This window comes from Amphiura filiformis, chromosome 6, assembly GCF_039555335.1.
Source record: "Amphiura filiformis chromosome 6, Afil_fr2py, whole genome shotgun sequence".
NCBI classification, from domain to species: domain Eukaryota; kingdom Metazoa; phylum Echinodermata; class Ophiuroidea; order Amphilepidida; family Amphiuridae; genus Amphiura; species Amphiura filiformis.
The window spans coordinates 74,236,467-74,253,742 of record NC_092633.1 but is presented as its reverse complement, the minus strand read 5'-3'; the positions used below and the strand labels follow the sequence as shown (position 1 = coordinate 74,253,742).

At 35.0% G+C, this 17,276-nt stretch overlaps 1 protein-coding gene across 1 annotated transcript in view; it reads right to left on the bottom strand.

Annotated features, from left to right (window-relative positions):
* The window catches only part of LOC140156015 (uncharacterized), a 193,137-nt gene extending 175,861 nt beyond the window's left edge, over positions 1–17,276 (bottom strand). Inside the window, exons 1-4 of the mRNA XM_072179104.1 lie at positions 16,685–17,276; positions 14,564–14,816; positions 12,834–12,904; positions 1,350–1,481 (exon numbers count right to left, since the gene is read on the bottom strand). Of these exons, the coding sequence (XP_072035205.1) occupies positions 1,350–1,481; positions 12,834–12,904; positions 14,564–14,816; positions 16,685–16,946 (718 nt within the window). The 5' untranslated portion in view covers positions 16,947–17,276. The remainder of the gene's footprint in view (positions 1–1,349; positions 1,482–12,833; positions 12,905–14,563; positions 14,817–16,684) is intronic.

Sequence of the window (17,276 nt, the reverse complement as noted above, 5' to 3'; positions counted from 1 at the left end):
ACACATTATTATGTTTTGATGAGTCCAAGTGTGTGAAAATATTGGATCCAAAACATAAATAATCAAATTGGATGCTTTACACCAACTATTTATTGGTCTCGCTATGAGTTTTAAGATATTGGACTCGACTATGTCTCGGCCCAATATTTTAAAACTCATAGCTCGACTCAATAAATATGGGCTCAATTGATCCAATTTTATATCAAAACGGGGCGCGGGGGGGGGACCGGGGGTGGGGGGGTTGAAGATAAGATTTCAGCAATGTATAGAATGAAAACATCAATTTTGTGGTAGACTACAAGTACTACATGAGCAAACACAAATCTAACAATTATTTCAAGCACTGATGGTATATAACTAAAAATATTAAATAGGGTAACAAGTGAGATTGTTTCCATCAATCTAATTGTGTTACAACCATATTACATGTACATGACTTTGCTTGATATAACTAGCAAAACATGATTCACTCATGCATGAATGAGAAAGATATTTAACTCTGCTTGTAAAATGATCAGGGTGTATTGGGATACTGGTTGTATCGGGATAAATTATGTATTTTATGAGTTTGAGTTGGTTTTTATAGTCATAGATTTAGAATTGGGTTTATACTGTAGTTTGAGTTTAGAGTTGAGTTTAGAATGAAAGTTGGGTGTAAACATGAAAACATAAATAATTTGAGGATACTGATTTTGAATGCATCAACTATACCCGCAACTATGCAGTGTTTTGGACTTCATATCGCAAATGGAAACTTACAAAAATTAGCTTTGCTGTTTTATGATAAAACCATGAGTTCAGTGCTTTGAAATGCATGCTTATTGCTTAATGATAGATTCTTGGTACAGCTAAAGCATTTAGTGTCTAGGCACTAGCTAGGGTTCAAAACTAGTGCCCATTTTCACAAAATTGTAATTTTATATAGATTGTATGGGAAAGGATGGTACCAGGAAGACAAGTTGATTATTTGAAGCATGCAAACAAATTAGGTCAAAGAACAAATTCTTGGCGTAGCTAGATCTTTTTGTGTTTAGGCACTAGCTACAAATGTAGTGTTAGAAATTCACTGCCATTTTTACAATCAATATTCTATATTTCCCCACTTCATTTTTGAAGAGAGTTTTCTGACCTAAAAGAAACAAGAGAGCGGATAGGTAAGGATGGAGCCAGAAAAACAATTTGAAGCATGAAAAGAAATGAGGTCAAAGAAGGTGGTAGTAGAAAAAAAAGAAATGAACAGGTTCAAAGAAGTGAGACTGCAAAAGCTCAAACTAAGATTAGAAATTGTTAGTAAATTCACACAATAAAACCACGCAGGGTTAGTACATGAATCACACATCAATTCTTACTGTCAGTAGCAATTTCACAATGTGTTCCTTGGTACAAATCTGAGCAAACACACGTATAGGCACTGCCCGTGCCTAGCAGAAAGCAGACACCTGAGTTAAAGCAAGGGTTGGGCGTACATAGATCTCCAAGCGCTGTAGCAAGTGGGGTAGCAAAACATGAAAATAGATTGATCAGCAAAATATTGATTACCATATTATAAGAATAATAAAATAAACGTAGGCAAATAGAGCAATTGCACCACATTTGATTTTTATTTAACAAATCCAGCGAAATTGTTATTTTCGTTAAAAAATCCAAACATTAATTTTTCATTAAAAAAAACATTAAAAATACGAAATCGATAAAAATCAGTGGTTCGTGCTGCATGTTTTTATAACTGACTTAACCATCAAAATGTGCAAGTTGAAGCATAAATCAAGATAAATCCTGACCTAAAAATAATAAATAAGTTTCTAAAATGTACACAAACTGGGTTTGTTTTCAAGGTTGCCTAATGCATCCAAACAATTTTAGAAGAATCTTAATGCATAAAACCTGACAAAAGGAGAATATAATATGAACTCAATTTTGAAATGAAAAATCATATTTCTCTACAAAAAAAACCATGGACTGTAGAATGCAAAACATAGATTTACATGTCATTTATCATCATTAACCACAATTGCAACCTGTTGCAAGGAAACCAATTATAATAAAGAAACAAGGTCATATGGGTGTGTATACCTTTATGGAATATCATATGATTACAGCCAACTGTATCCTGAATCAAACTAAAAAGCACACATTTTTACACAATCATAACCTGTACTGTTTAAAACATTCATTTTACCATAACCTGTACTTATTGTAAATCTATGAACTGTGTTTTTCAGGATGTATTGAACTTGAACAGAGATTGAAAGGATCAAAACAAGTCATCCACACCACATTCCCAAACTAGGCCTACTTTTTTTATTTGTAACAGACACAGTACATAATTATATGCTAGGTGATCTTTTTTTCTTATTTTCTTGTATGCCTGTGCACTGAGCCGATTAAATAATTATTCAATCTCAGTATAGGACGGGCAGTTATTTTAAAGCCATTTATCACCGGTTTGTAAGAGAGCCAAATATGGCAGCTGAGAATGAATATGTGCCTACAAATGAATTGCATCAACATCATTTTGCAATTCCAATGTACTCCCCTAACAGGTGCAGCTATATATTCATTATGCATTGTTTCTTCTATTTATCCATGTCACTCTATACGGGTAGTATGATGAGTATTCAAGTTTGATATTATTAAGGATTTGATAGTTGGTATACATGATCTACATGTAGCCTATATACCTACTATAATTAAAGACAGAGATAACTAGAGCGGTTCTCGGCTTTCGCGGTTCTCAGCATTCGCGGTTCTCGGTGGGTGTTTTTTCGGCGCAAAGGCGTCGAATGGGATGCTTCCACCATGGGGCGATTTAAATGTGTGCAAATCTTATAACGCTAAAAGTCAACTAAGTGGTAAACAAACATAAAAAATATGGGCAAAAATAAGAGTCACATAAGTGAGGTTGAAAGTGTATAGGGAATTCCACCCGGAATTCCATAGACATTTAAAAAAGTTGCAACTTTCTTTTGAAAGATTTTTTACTAATTTGACCTCAGATGACCCAAAAATGACCTTCCAAAAATTTGGCTCAAAATGTTGACTGTACCCACCAAGTTTCCTGCCCATATGATAGTTTGTACTAATTTGACCTCAGATGACCCCTAGATGACCTCTGATGACCCCGAAATGACCGTCCAAAAATATTGGCCCGAATGTTGACTGTACCCACCAAGTTCCATGCCCATACGACAGTCTTTACTAATTTGACTTCAGATGACCCATAGGTGACCCCAGCTGACCCTCCAAAAATTCAGCCCTCAATGTTGATGGTACCCACCAAGTTTCATGCCCATACGACAGTTTTTACTAATTTGACCTCAGATGACCCTTGAGTGACCCCAGATGACCCCAAAATAACCTTCCAAAAATTTGGCTCCAAATGTTGACTATACCCACCAAGTGTCATGCCCATACGACAGTTTTTACTAATTTGACCTCAGATGACCCCCAGGTGACCCAAAATAACCTTCCAAAAAATTGGCTCCAAATGTTGACTATACCCACCAAGTGTCATGCCCATACGACAGTTTTTACTAATCTGCAATTTTTAGTAATTTGACCTCAGTTGACCCCGGATGACCCCAAAATGACCTTCCAAAAATTTGGCTCTAAATGTTGTCTGTACCCACCAAGTTTCATGCCCATACAACAGTTTTTGTAATTTGACCTCAGATTGACCTGGCTTTGACCTCAGTATATGACCTTGAACCCCACCCAAAAAAAAGTATCCAGGGTTTTTGACCATGACCCTCCTATCCTGTAAATGTGAAGTCAATCCGCCCATCCATGCCCGAGATACAGCATCCGGACGGACGGAATGACGGAAGGACGGAAGCACGGACAGTGCAAAAACAGTATGCCTCGCGGTGGAGGCATAAAAACAATTTATCGCGTCTGATGTCACTGTCAATTACGATCCTTGATTGGTTTACACAGGTTAATCAGCGCGTAAAGGAAGACCGATCTATCTGGTGCTGATCGGAGAAAAGGAATAGCAACAAATGGCGAAAAAGTTCCGTACTTTTACAAGGCAAAAAGCAGCTTTTCTAGGCATTGTGGACATGGTGCCTTCACCAAAGAAAGTTTCCTACTATAAAGACATAACTTTTGAGATGGTTTGCATGTCGAAAGGTGCAAAATCAACAATACGGCGCCCGGTTATAAATCCGCGTTCAGCAAGTCATCATCACGACACTTGTAAACAAACCGTGCTCGAGTTTGATTGACAGGTGACGTCAGACGCGATAAATTGTCTTTATCTTTGTCTTTCATTATACTACGAGATGATGTACCACTGTATTGATATATTTAAATATTTAAAAAACAATAGGGAAGCTGGTCCAAGATAATTTCATTTTTCATTTTCAGCCTATTTAAGGGCTGGGGTATGAACGTTTGGACAGTATTTATTGTGGGACATTAGAGCACATCACACATATCGAATTGCATTCTGAATACGAAGAATGTCATTCTGATATCAAATAATTTTGATTTTATGGCAAATCATTAAAAATTGACATTTTTGATATTTAACAGTACTTGAAGTAAACTTTATAAATCTGATGATTTATACTTAAAGTGTATGTAGGTGGGATGAAAAGCCGACGATCAATTGAAAATTTTGACCTTTTCGTATTGAAGATATGGATTTTTTTCCCAAAACACCAAAAAAAAAAATAGGTCTTTTTGGGAAAAAAGTCCATATCTTCAATATGAAAGGTCAAAATTTTCAATTGACCGTCGGCTTTTCCTCCCTGCTACATACACTTTAAGAATATGTCATTAGATTTATATAATTTACTTTGAGGACTGTTATATATCAAAAATTTGAAAAATATCAAATTTTTATAATTTGTCATAAAATTTGTATTATATTGTGATTTTCAAAAAATGAAAATTATTTGATATCAGAAAGACATGCTTCAGATTCAGAATGCAATTCGATAGGTCTGAGGTGCTCTCATGTCCCACAAAAAAATACTGTCAAAAAGCATAATAAACGCTCATTTTAGATCCCTTAACAAGTTCACCTCAAATGATCTCATCACCACCATTACATGAAAGTTCCCATATAGTGCAGCTGTGGCCCAAGTTTGATAGAAAATTAGATTATGTTTAAGCCTCTATTTATTGGTAGAGCTATGAGTTTTGAAAAAATATTTGGGCGAGACAGAGTCAAGCCCCATATATTAAAACTCAAGGCAAGACCAATAAATATTGGGCGTAAAGCATCCAAAATATCATTATATTTTGGATCCAACATTTTCACACATTTGGATTTATCCAAACATAATAATGATTGCAATATGAATTAAACTGTGCATTGGAGTTTTACATAATGGAATTTTACAAGTTAACCTCAAATGACCTTTGATAGACCTCTGTAATTCAAGTTTGGTTGCAATATCATTTCAATTCTTTTTTACTGTTCAATTTTAACCAAAAGCCTACCTGACAGACAATTGACTGATACACAGTCACAGACTGACACACTGACTCACATACAGACATGCGACTTGTGATGCCATGTAACTTGTAAGGATCCAAATACCATTACATGATATGCAGGTATCTCACTGTACAGAAAAGAAGGTCATATTTATGCCAATCTCTGATCATGTCTGCACATATGTTGAATTTTGAAAATAGGGTCAATTTCAAGTGTTTTAAAAGTTGTCATTATGACAAACTGTGTGAATATAACAATATTTCTTTACAATGCCACTTGATTGCAAACTAGTTGTGAATAAAATACACATTATCCAGGATATCCTTGGCCTAAATCAAGGCCTGATTGTAAACTTTTCATATTTTTATGTCTCGATACCTCTACAGTACAATTAGTATACAATGTACATGGGTATATCCCTGGAACAAATAAGCTTGTAAATGCAAAATTATTGTAAGTTTGATGATGGAAATCCCAACCTTGACTTTGTTGCAGAGTTGCTACAATTTTCAAAGCAAAGGTGTAGTGAGCACTATAGCGAGACAGGTATTTCCCAGTAAAAGGAAAAGCCATCCCAAATCCTTGTAATTGTGCACTTCCACTGAATGTACTGAAGAAATCGCCCAATTGCCCGTATAACCACCTGCTTCGCTACAGTTTAGGCAAAGCACAGTGATATTTTCAGACAGACTATTTGAAATACAGTCCAACCTCTCTTCTGGACCTCTTTCATATGGCTCTCTTTGTTATCTAGCTGCGTAATCCTCAGAGGGAAACATGATTTAAAAGGCACATGGGATAGCAGGAGCGTTATTTTTCCAGTTTTAGCCATTTTGACCTAAAAGAAAATGAGTCAAGGAAACCAATAAATACATATTTCCAAAATTCTGCAGGGTTTTGTTTTAGTTCAGGCCAATCAAAACAAAAGTTTTGCCCCCCCCCAAGAAAAATCATGCATATAGAGCAGAAATGTCATCCCTAGCAAGTAGCAAGCCTTTGTATAGCTTAGACCCCAAATACCATTTCTCTTGTGTGTCAGCTTACTACATGTATTTATTCAATATTTGAATTTTTGAATGCAAATACTGTTAGGTCATGGTCTCCTCCAACCTGCCTTAATGCTTTGATACCAGTCATGTTTTGAAGCATTCAAATTATGTTGCATAGAGTATTTAAATACCATCCAGTCCATCCTTCAGTGTTAACACCCAACATTGCATGATCTTTTGTTATCCCAATTATTAGACATTGACTACAGAATTATACATAATTCAGTAAATGTTATCCGGATTTTTCACTTATCTGACCAATGCTTGGACCTATCATGGTTGGATAAAAGAGGTTGGGCTGTTTTACACTTATGTTTGGAAAAAGTTAATTAGACAGAATAAGCACTTAATTGACTGCAAAGAACAGTGAATTTCTGCAAATAGCCCAATGGTATGTATGGTTAATGCACCAACCCTGCTCAGCTAAGGAAATGAACAGCTCCAGAACTGTAAACAAACAATGTAAATATGACTGAATGAAGAGCTCCACATGATTCCATACAGAGTATTGTTACAAATGGTTCACGTGATTTGTACGCACTTGGTACAGTGCAATTTAACCCAAACCCCTGGTGATCTTAGTTACAAGTGTATGTAAAGTGTATGCGAGACACCCTGTTGAATAATAACTCCACCACACCTTAATTTAGTTGCACAAATGGCGAGGCTATCATTGCAAGTTGTTGGAACTTTTTCCAAACAGTATGGACAACATTCCATTCCATAATTGAATAAAAATGTATAAATATCAAAAACTGAAAATATTAATAAAACTGAAAGAACCCAAAGCAACCACTACACAGTTACAACAATTACATTTATTTATGTAGATATTTGGCAAAATACCCTGAAGGAAATGCAGAGTCAGAATCAAAATAATGTCTGTTGAACTTTCAAAGTTGCCTCAGAATATGATTGACAAATTTATTTCCCCATGAGTCAGAGTCCAACTGATGCAATTGTGTTTTATGCACAGTTTAATGCTTCCAATCCTGGGATATTTTACCATAATCAAATATTTGCAACCAGGTATATGGATTTAGAACAATGGACCAAATCAGTCATGCTAACAGACTTTCTTTTGTAACATGTGCAAATACTGTGACTCTAAGAAACCCAATGTCTATTATGCTTTCAACTTTCCTTTCAAATGCAGTTTCCCTAGCAAGTTCTGAAGTTCTGCCAAGGTGACACTTGTTTTGAAAAATGTGTCTAGTTGAAACATGGGTGTGGAACACTTGTTCTAAATATCGGTGCCATTTCTAACAGTTAATATGCATTTATTTATGGAAATCAGTGGGTATTTTGTTTATTAGCATAATAAGAAAGTTCAAATATTGGACGATTTGCAAAACAAAAATGATTTCAGAGTTATGTATTGGGGTTAGTGCAAGAAGTCCTATCAGCAAATAGTGGCCCTATAGAAATTTTACAATTTCTGTATTCTATATTGTACGCATCTAAAATAAAGACTTTTAAAGTCTTTATTTTAGGTAGCAGGTATACCATAGCAGGTATCATCTTTTTAAAAGATGATACCTGCTATGGCATTCTTGCATTCTCTCAGTATGAAGGACCCACTACCAACAATATATAAAGCAAATGCCGACCATTGCAACTCAATGTGAAGATTATTGGTCTGTGATTTAACTTTCATTGGCTGAGGAAGCTCCCTCTATTTGTTTCAAACTTCAGATTTTTATATGATTTATGTACTTTACTGGTTTTTGATGCAGCTTTTTGGGAAACAAAAAGATCCTTTAAACCATTTCAATATTAGCATTTGTAAGTTTACAACCATTTGGAATGATGCAAGTTGTTCATAGTCAGAGCATTTGGAAACCCAAATTATTTTAAATATGAATTTGTTATGACTAATACTTCCCCTTATAATAAGTTTATATTTATTTTGGCCTCAGATCATTTACTTTTAACATACAATTTTGGCTAACAATTGAGGATTTGCAATATTATTACGATGTCTGTAGTATCCAATGTGAAATTGGTTTGAACTTTGATCATTTTGCATAAACCCAGTTCAGATTTAGTTTCTACATCAAAAAGAAGCACCTTTTACATCAAAATCATGAACTTAAAAGTTTAACACACTTTGTTAAATGATGTCTTGAATGATGTCATATGCTGCCAAACCCAATTCATAAGAGATGTAACTGATATACAATGTACAGAGTGTCCCCTAATACCTGCAAATATTGTTTATGTTTATTTTTTCACTTGTGTAATAAGAAAGTGTAATTTAAGATTTGGTAACTAAAACAAAAAAAAGTCCTGATTTTACAAAGCTTTAACACGACCACTACGGTCTTTATTTTTTAGTGGGTGGGATGTGTGGCTGCTCGGATTTGAAAACTGACCCCAAATAAACAAAATATGATTAGAGGTTACTGACTGCGCATCAGTTAAGGGGATTGTGAAAAATCTAAACGTTCTGCTTTGAAATCAAGGATATTCCGAGGTCCAAGCAAAATGTTTCCATTTTTCATAATACCCAAAAAATAACTGATGCAAAGTCATTAACCTCATTCATAACCGTCACTTTTAACTTTTTTAATTCCATTTGCTTTTTAATCATTATTTCTTTTAAATTTCAAAAACGAAATACAATTTTAACTTTATCTTTCATTTTCCCTGTAAAAAATCGAATAGCCTTAAATTAAGGAAATACCGATAGTAACCAACCACACAATCAAGCAATGTCCAAATATGCTTGTCAACGCCTGCATACATTTTTTAAATGCATAATATGCGTCACACAAAGTGGTCATTGTAAAGCGTAATGAACTACGTCATGAGACATGGTCATTATACTTTTTCAATAATCTTCATTTGCATCCGCGTATTTAAAATTTATTATCTGCTATTGCAGAATCACATAATATTCATCACATATATATTCACAACCATACTAACGTTCTGAACTTTGAAATGATTTATAAGCTAAAATTATGGAAAACAATTCACAAATTTTACTTTAAAAAATTGAAAAATCAATACTTTCTTCTTGCTAAAAGTTTTTTTAATGATGATCTTGCAGAGATTATTGAATCCAACTTTAAGGTGGTATTGGATGCATTTTCTAGAAATTAGAAAATGATTTGAGCATGTTTTAAACAGATTAATTGAGTAGGGTAAAGTACACTGATCAATATGCCTTTTGTTTAGAACAAATCGGACATACGGTTTCCATAATACATCAATTTATATTTTCTTTGTATCCTATTGTTTTGTCAATAATCAATATAGTTAATGAGCTAAAAGGACTGGAAAGGCTCATTAATATGTAATTTTTGCCAATATTTTGCTAAAAATCCATGCATAAATGTTCAGGGTACTTTTATTTTGCATATATAGTGAAGCCGCCCTCTAATTTGCATATTTGCATAATTAATGAGTTAATTTGCATAAATGCTAATTAATTATGCAAATAAGGGGGCGGCTTCACTATATAATACATTAGAACATATTAGAAACACTTTGACCAAGTTTCAGGGCAAAAGTATGCAAAATAAAAGTACCCTGAACATTTATGCATGGATTTTTAGCAAAATATTGGCAAAAATTATATGTTAATGAGCTTCTCCAGTCATTTTAGCTCATTAACTTTATTGATTATTGATAAAAACAATAAGATACAAAGAAAATATAAATTGATATATTTTGAAAACCATATGTCCGATTGACTCCAAACAAAAGGCATATTGATCAGTGTACTTTGCTCTACTCAATTAATCTGTTTAAAACATGCTTAGAGCACTTTTATAATGCCTCCATAACCACCTTAACAATCAAGTTAATACATGTGGGCGTCTCCCGCGTCTGTGGTTTTGGTTCAAGCTTGCATATATATTATATTTCAGGTATAATTTGATAGTACTGTTTGAAAACAATACTTTGAAAATACAGACCTGTGACTGCATACTTGTGGCTTTTATTTGTTAGTATAAAGTATGGTAAAGTTTCTTGTACAGGTCTGGTAAAGTTTCTTGTACAAGTCTGATTAGGTTGGACATGCATGCCCAATTCATCAAGCTCACAGTTTATTTTCATCTGCATGATCTTTTAATTTCTTACATAGTTTATCCTACCTCTATATGTCACCTACAGATTTATAAACATGCTCTTGAGTTGAGGAACAGACATGTACTCCAACTTTATCAAGGGCTGTGCAATAATTATGAGTCCTGTACTCCTGTGGGAGGTGGAAGGAAATTTCTGGCACATATATGGGGACCGTTTCAAATAAAAATAAAAACGTTAAAATAAACCAAATTTCCTACTTGATGTACCGGTACTCACATTACATTAAACCACTTGGCTCCATAACATTGGAATAATTTCCAAATGTGATGGCAATGATTTTTTGACTGGCTGAGATAAGGGGCGCAATAACGGCCCCTATTTTGATATTTCAAGGTAAAAAAAAACGGTAAAAATGTCATTTTACATTCTTTTCCTTTCCAAAGAACACACACAGCTGTATATTGTGTTCAATTCAATTCAATTTTATTAAAAAATAACCTCGTGGCCCTAAGGCCAAATATCGTATTTTTTTAAATGGTATAAAACATACAGAATCAGTACATGCATAATGCAAACCTAGATATGAAAAATTGAAAGAACTGTAACATTAAAGGAACCATTACAAAGATGTTCATTTAAACGTTTTAAAATACACACCAATTTTTTTCATTACATGTATCTTTTCTAATCATTTCGAGGCATTTTGTTTGTTGAAAATCAATGTATTTTACAGCAGATGACACATGAGTAGTATTCAATTGGAAACCCTAATTACAGCCATAACAGATAGTCAGCAGACTGCCACAAGAAGTCTTGCCTTAACCTCCCCCCCCACACACACATTTGGGCGATGCTGAGCAGCAATATTGGCTTTCATAGTCATGCCGCTGCCGCTGCGCTTAAAAAAAAAAAAAAGTGCAAGCGGCAGAAAGTATGAAACCAGCATTATAACCCATTGGCATTGCATGATTCAGTCTACAGACTTTTACATTTTGAGAGCATGCCGAGTGTAAACACAGAAGTGGGGTTCTGATTGGCTGAATCAATCGTCTGACAATCATAGCAATGGAAGTGGCTATTTTCCAACCGCCGGGATGACCTACGTAACCTTAACCCTGTAGTAACTCTAACCCCAAGTCATGTAAGTCGGCCCGGTGGTTGGAAATTAGTAACAACCCATAGCAACAGACCGATAATTGGCATGGCCGATTGTGCGTCAAATCTTTGCCGTCGGCGCAGATCCCGGCGCAGATTGGCATCCTTGTCTTGAAGTGAACACAAAGGCAGCTCCGCATATGTCGCTCATAACTGGGTCCTCACGTCAAAGGGACTGCCGTTCTTCTCTGAAACCCTGTGCACAAACCAACCAACATGACCAAGGCCCGGGGACCAAGGCCAAGAACCAGGCATCCATTCCAGACCATGTCCATGATGAATCCCCATGATGAGCATGATCAGTTTAAATTTTAAGCTTAACTAAAAACACAAGCTTTCTGTCCCACACAACATAAACTGACAAGTGAACATAGAACTTACACCGTAAGTATTGTAATTAATCATCATAATGCATTCAAAGCCATGATTGGTGCTGAAAAAAGACTGTACTTGACACGAAAACAAGATGATCCAAATTTCACGCAAAAGCTTATTTTGGTGCTCAGCATTTTTACGCCTGTTTCTGGACCAAATGTATCAAAGTACAAGAACCTCACAGGGAACCAGCCACGTTAATTGATGATATTTGAAGCCTGTGTTACAAATATGACACAAGCGGGCAACTGATTGGTTAACTTCCCATAAAACTTTCAACCAATCGAAATGGATTGGTTAATTGATTAATATTGGTTAATTGATACATTGGTTAATTGGTCATTATTTTGGGATCTCAGTTATACTTAGTATAAAATCCCGTAGTAGGCTAATTAGTACATGTATGCTGTATCTGAAATGTCCAACTTGAGGGGTTTATATTTCCCCGTGAATAATATCCAGATTCTACCTATTGAAAAAATGACACTTCATTATTTTTACAGCTCATGAGGTCTTTTAGCCACAAGACTAGAGTTTGTAATGTTACTTCCATCGACCAGTCTTGCTTCACAAGAAAACATTCACGGTAAACTGTAAAATATGTATAAAGACGTATAGGCCTATGATGTAGGCCTACTAAAAATTGCAGTTGGCTATGGTTTCGAGTTTCGACTCCTGAAAATTCATACCTGTAGTAATAATAGATTAATTAGATATAATTAAATCATTAAAAAAACTCATGAAAAGAAGTAAGAAATACGTACCGAAGTCAGCAATGACTGCTGCAGATTGAATACCTGTCCAGTATATATTGAAACTTTGCGCTACCGTTGCTCTGGAATTATGAGAAAAATAAAAAAGGGAGAATAAACGAAGTGGTATTTGACAGTATTTCATGCATATAGAATAAAGTGAGAAATAGTCCAATTTACGCAGAATCTCTATTTTAGAGCATGCTTTCGCACACCTACATGATAATTATTCAGATGAGATGACGTCAGTGGCGTAGCCAGGGGGAGCAGGGGAAATCCACCCCCACCCAAATATTATCAGGACTAAAATGGCGACGGCAAAGAGTAAATTATCATTAAAATGACAAAAAATAGGACACAAAAATGACAGAATATCTGGTTAAACGATTGAATCATTTTGTTTGTTCCATAAATCCGAAAATCATGGCAACATATTGTTATCATCTTGGCAGGTATCACTGCTGATCAACTGAACTGTCTCCAACGAAATTATTCAAAATTGTCCAGATACTTCACTGGCTGCCCGTCGAATTGTGCATCCAATTTAAACTTGCTGTTCTGGCTTTTCGTCACTCCGATGGCACTTTCAACTTTCAAGTTTCAACTCCGTATCTTAAAACCAACTTAACTTACTTACGACTATGAGAGCTTACGAGCGCAAGATGACAGGGTGTCAAGAGTGGCTAACCATCAAATTGACCGCACACGTTTGTTTTCATATTTTTTCTTTATTACTGTTTATTTTTCTTTTGTGGTTGAACCTATTGCACAAAAGAAACACATTGAAAACTAAAATATTGTACGCTGAAAATAAATCAATTTTAGGGTTTCTTGACTCTTGGTAGTTTCCACTAAATAGGGTCGGTATTCTTTTGTACAGTAAATAGAAAGAAAAAAAAACCCTTTTCCTGATTTCCAAAATTTATAGGGCCGGTCGGTTGAGGGCAAGCAAACATCTTCTTTCTTTTTTTTGGCCTAATGGTGAGGTGCTTCAGAGAGCCAAAATGGAGAGCGTAGAAGCCATCCTAGTGAAAAGCCAACTGCGCTGGGTCGGTCATGTCGTGAGGATGCCTGATGAAAGACTACCAAAAGCTGTGATGTATGGTGAACTCACAGAAGGAAAGAGAAAACGTGGTGGGCAGAAATTTCGGTATAGAGATATTGTGAAGCCAGCTGACATGGATGTTGAAACATGGGAGACTAAAGCTAGTGACCGGGTCAGTTGGAGGAAGAAGATCCACGATGCTGGGAAAACAGTGGAGCGGAAGCGAAAGGAGAAGTGCCTTGAAGGATGGAGAAAGAGACACCTATCAACTTCGACAACTGTGCATGCCTTCATCGACCACGATGGGCAGCCGGTGATGATGATGATGATGATGATCATTGATGATGAGTAGAAGATGCATAGATTATGTCATGAAAATGACATTTATTTTGTTAACATTAATTTAACTAAGACTGTAGGTTATCCACGTTACTCATGTGTGATATCAAACAAAAGGCGCTGGTTCCCGTAGTATTCCTCATTCAAACCAATTAAATGCACGACCTCGGAGTTACCTGCACGACTTTGGCGGGCTGTTTTGAAACAGTCATGGGTGCACATGCAGGTACTTCTTTTGAAAATCCTTAACAAGGTATGTAGCAGTTGCTGATAGGATATGCAGCTTATAGAACACGGATAACCTGAGCCTCTATTTTCTTTTTGGGACACCCGGTATATTACATTACTGAATTCTTACCTGAATACGACATTGCCATGATTTGCAGGATCCTCACTCGGAGCAGTCCACCTAAAAGTCCGCGTCGATTTATCATCAATGGAGTCTCTATGTGTGATGGTATCCCTTTCATTTTGACATAGCATTTGTTGAAATCTATCTTGGTTACTTAATATTGTCCATGTTCCTACTATGTCAGCACTGCTAGATAATACACTACGAGCTTGTAATATGATACCAGCTAACGATTGACCTGATGATGAGCTGATTGTCACTGGAATTTAACAATAAAGTAAAAAATAAAAATAATAAAACAAGAAAAAGTTACATACGTACATGTAGGCACGTGTTTATTAACTTTACAATTTGAATTTTCTTGAACCATCACATTACTAAGTTCCAAAGGTGCAAACCCAACCCTGTGTAATCATTGTCAAAATTCATCATTCATAATTAATAGTACATTTTCATAATTCACCTGTCTGGACTCCATATTGAAAAAAAAACTTGTAAAGGAAGCTTGTGACTAGGTGTTAGAATTGGATGGCTTGTCGCCTTTGCAGAATGACCGATAGGTACATGGGAGTAATGTAATCATTTAAGGTCATCAGTTAATAGCAGAACTGAAAAAGTTGACAGGATTTCATATTTTACTGAGAAAATGTTTACATTTAGTGTTCATGATATTTGGTAAACCGCTAATTATTCTACGCAAATATTGACAATATTGACCAAACTATATGCTATGTCATAAGTCAAATGTTTAAAATAAGAGTAATTGTCGTTCTTTAATCAAAATAATTGATATGGACCAGTCATGCTGTAATATCGCGAACCTTACGTCAGTATAATTATAGGCATAAGTATAACACGGCCGTGCACCGGCAAGGTTGTTATCTTCTGAAGAAAGCAAAGTCGAACGGCCACATGTTTTTACCTATGCACGAGTAACACGCTTTCCCTTAATATTTGTTTAAAACACAAGTGTTTTCTTTTCATCCAATCATAACCTCAGATGTTTTCATTATTCAAAAGAATATGAATATTATTCATATCCTTGAACATACTGCTTTTATTGGAAATGATATTAGTACTAGTAGTCGTCACTACCATAGACCAACAGAATAATTTACGGAGTATTCATTGGTATTTTCAAAATCTACATTATATACAAAATAGATATAATTCTATCTGTTTCTACTCAGTGATTATGATCATGTTATTATCATAAAGATTGGAATAATAGGATTGTTGTTCATTTCTCAGTGTTCAGTGTTGCAAGACATATGTATCCTGGTGAACTCTAAGACCGATATTATTATTAGTAATATCGGGGTCACAGAAAGAATGGTAAATGGTTAATGCTATGAACGAGAATCGATTATGTACATGTGTTATGTGTATTACCAATTTGTGTTACACAAATAAGAGTGTAAATGAAATATGTAAAATGCTACATCATTTTAAATTCCGCAATATGATGCCAAAACAACGTTTAAATATATCATAAAAACTAATTTACAGTTAAATCATGGGTAAAATGACATTATCCCAAACAAAAAATCAACAAAACATAATTTAAAAATTCAACATATTTTGTGAAGGGCTATAATGTTGAATAAACTCAATATTTACGTCCTTTTTTTGGATTATTAATACTAGTAGTAGTATGGATACTCTTATTATAATCCCTATTTTTGGTAAAATGTCGTGCAGTAATTCTTTCAATAAATGACTGCAAATAAAATGAAAATGTTGAAAATGTTATGTTTTTCATACAAAATTTGCAAGCATGTGTACAATTGCAGCACGACATTGTATAATGTATAAAAATTAACAGTATTAATATTATACCTTTTTTGCGGAATATAATGTAAGACCGTTATGTCATAATTTTTTTGCCACTTATTAAACATAAATATCTTATAAAAAGTTTGTCAGTCGCTGTTTTAGTTCAAACCCAATTTCAAATTTAAGCTAAAAGATGGCTAAAATGTGTATGTTATTTTTTAGAACTTCAGTAATTTCCGTGAATGATAGCGTTTAATTTCAAATAAAATCGCAAATCGTGGAAACGGTATAATTCTTGATCAACTGGTTAAAGAATTCGAAAAAAAAACACCGAAGTAACATCCACCTTACCATCTATGGTAGTCCCAGACTTATATCTTCCATTTCCTATATTCTCTCCTATGTGGCTGAATCTAGATAACTCAATCCTATATGGACTCACACTAGTTTGTGCATTAGTTCCTGGATGTACTGGAGTCAAACTCCCACAAGCTCTTGCAGGAGCACCAGTAGGAAAACATAAAATTCCTGGAATTATAGCCGCTATAATAAGAAGAGATGATAACACTTTGCACCTTACTGGAGAAGACTTCATGATGATATATACAAACATATTCCAAACTGTCAAAAATATCCAACTAGCAAAACAACAGGTTGATGTGACGCCACAGTGAAATACCACTGGTATCTTCAGGTACTGGTAGCGACTGTTTTGCCAAGATGCTCTTTTGAGCAGGTGGCAACAGTACACACGAATATCTTGATAATTTCACCTTTTAAACAGGCTACTTATTTTGCGAAATATCAAGACCTGTTCATGATGGCATATTATTATATGAACACACGGAAATGGTTAACATTACATGTAGGCCTATGCCGTTTGTATTGACTTTCCCATGTGTGTATATGCATGCCAGACCTTCAAATTTCAATAGGCATTATG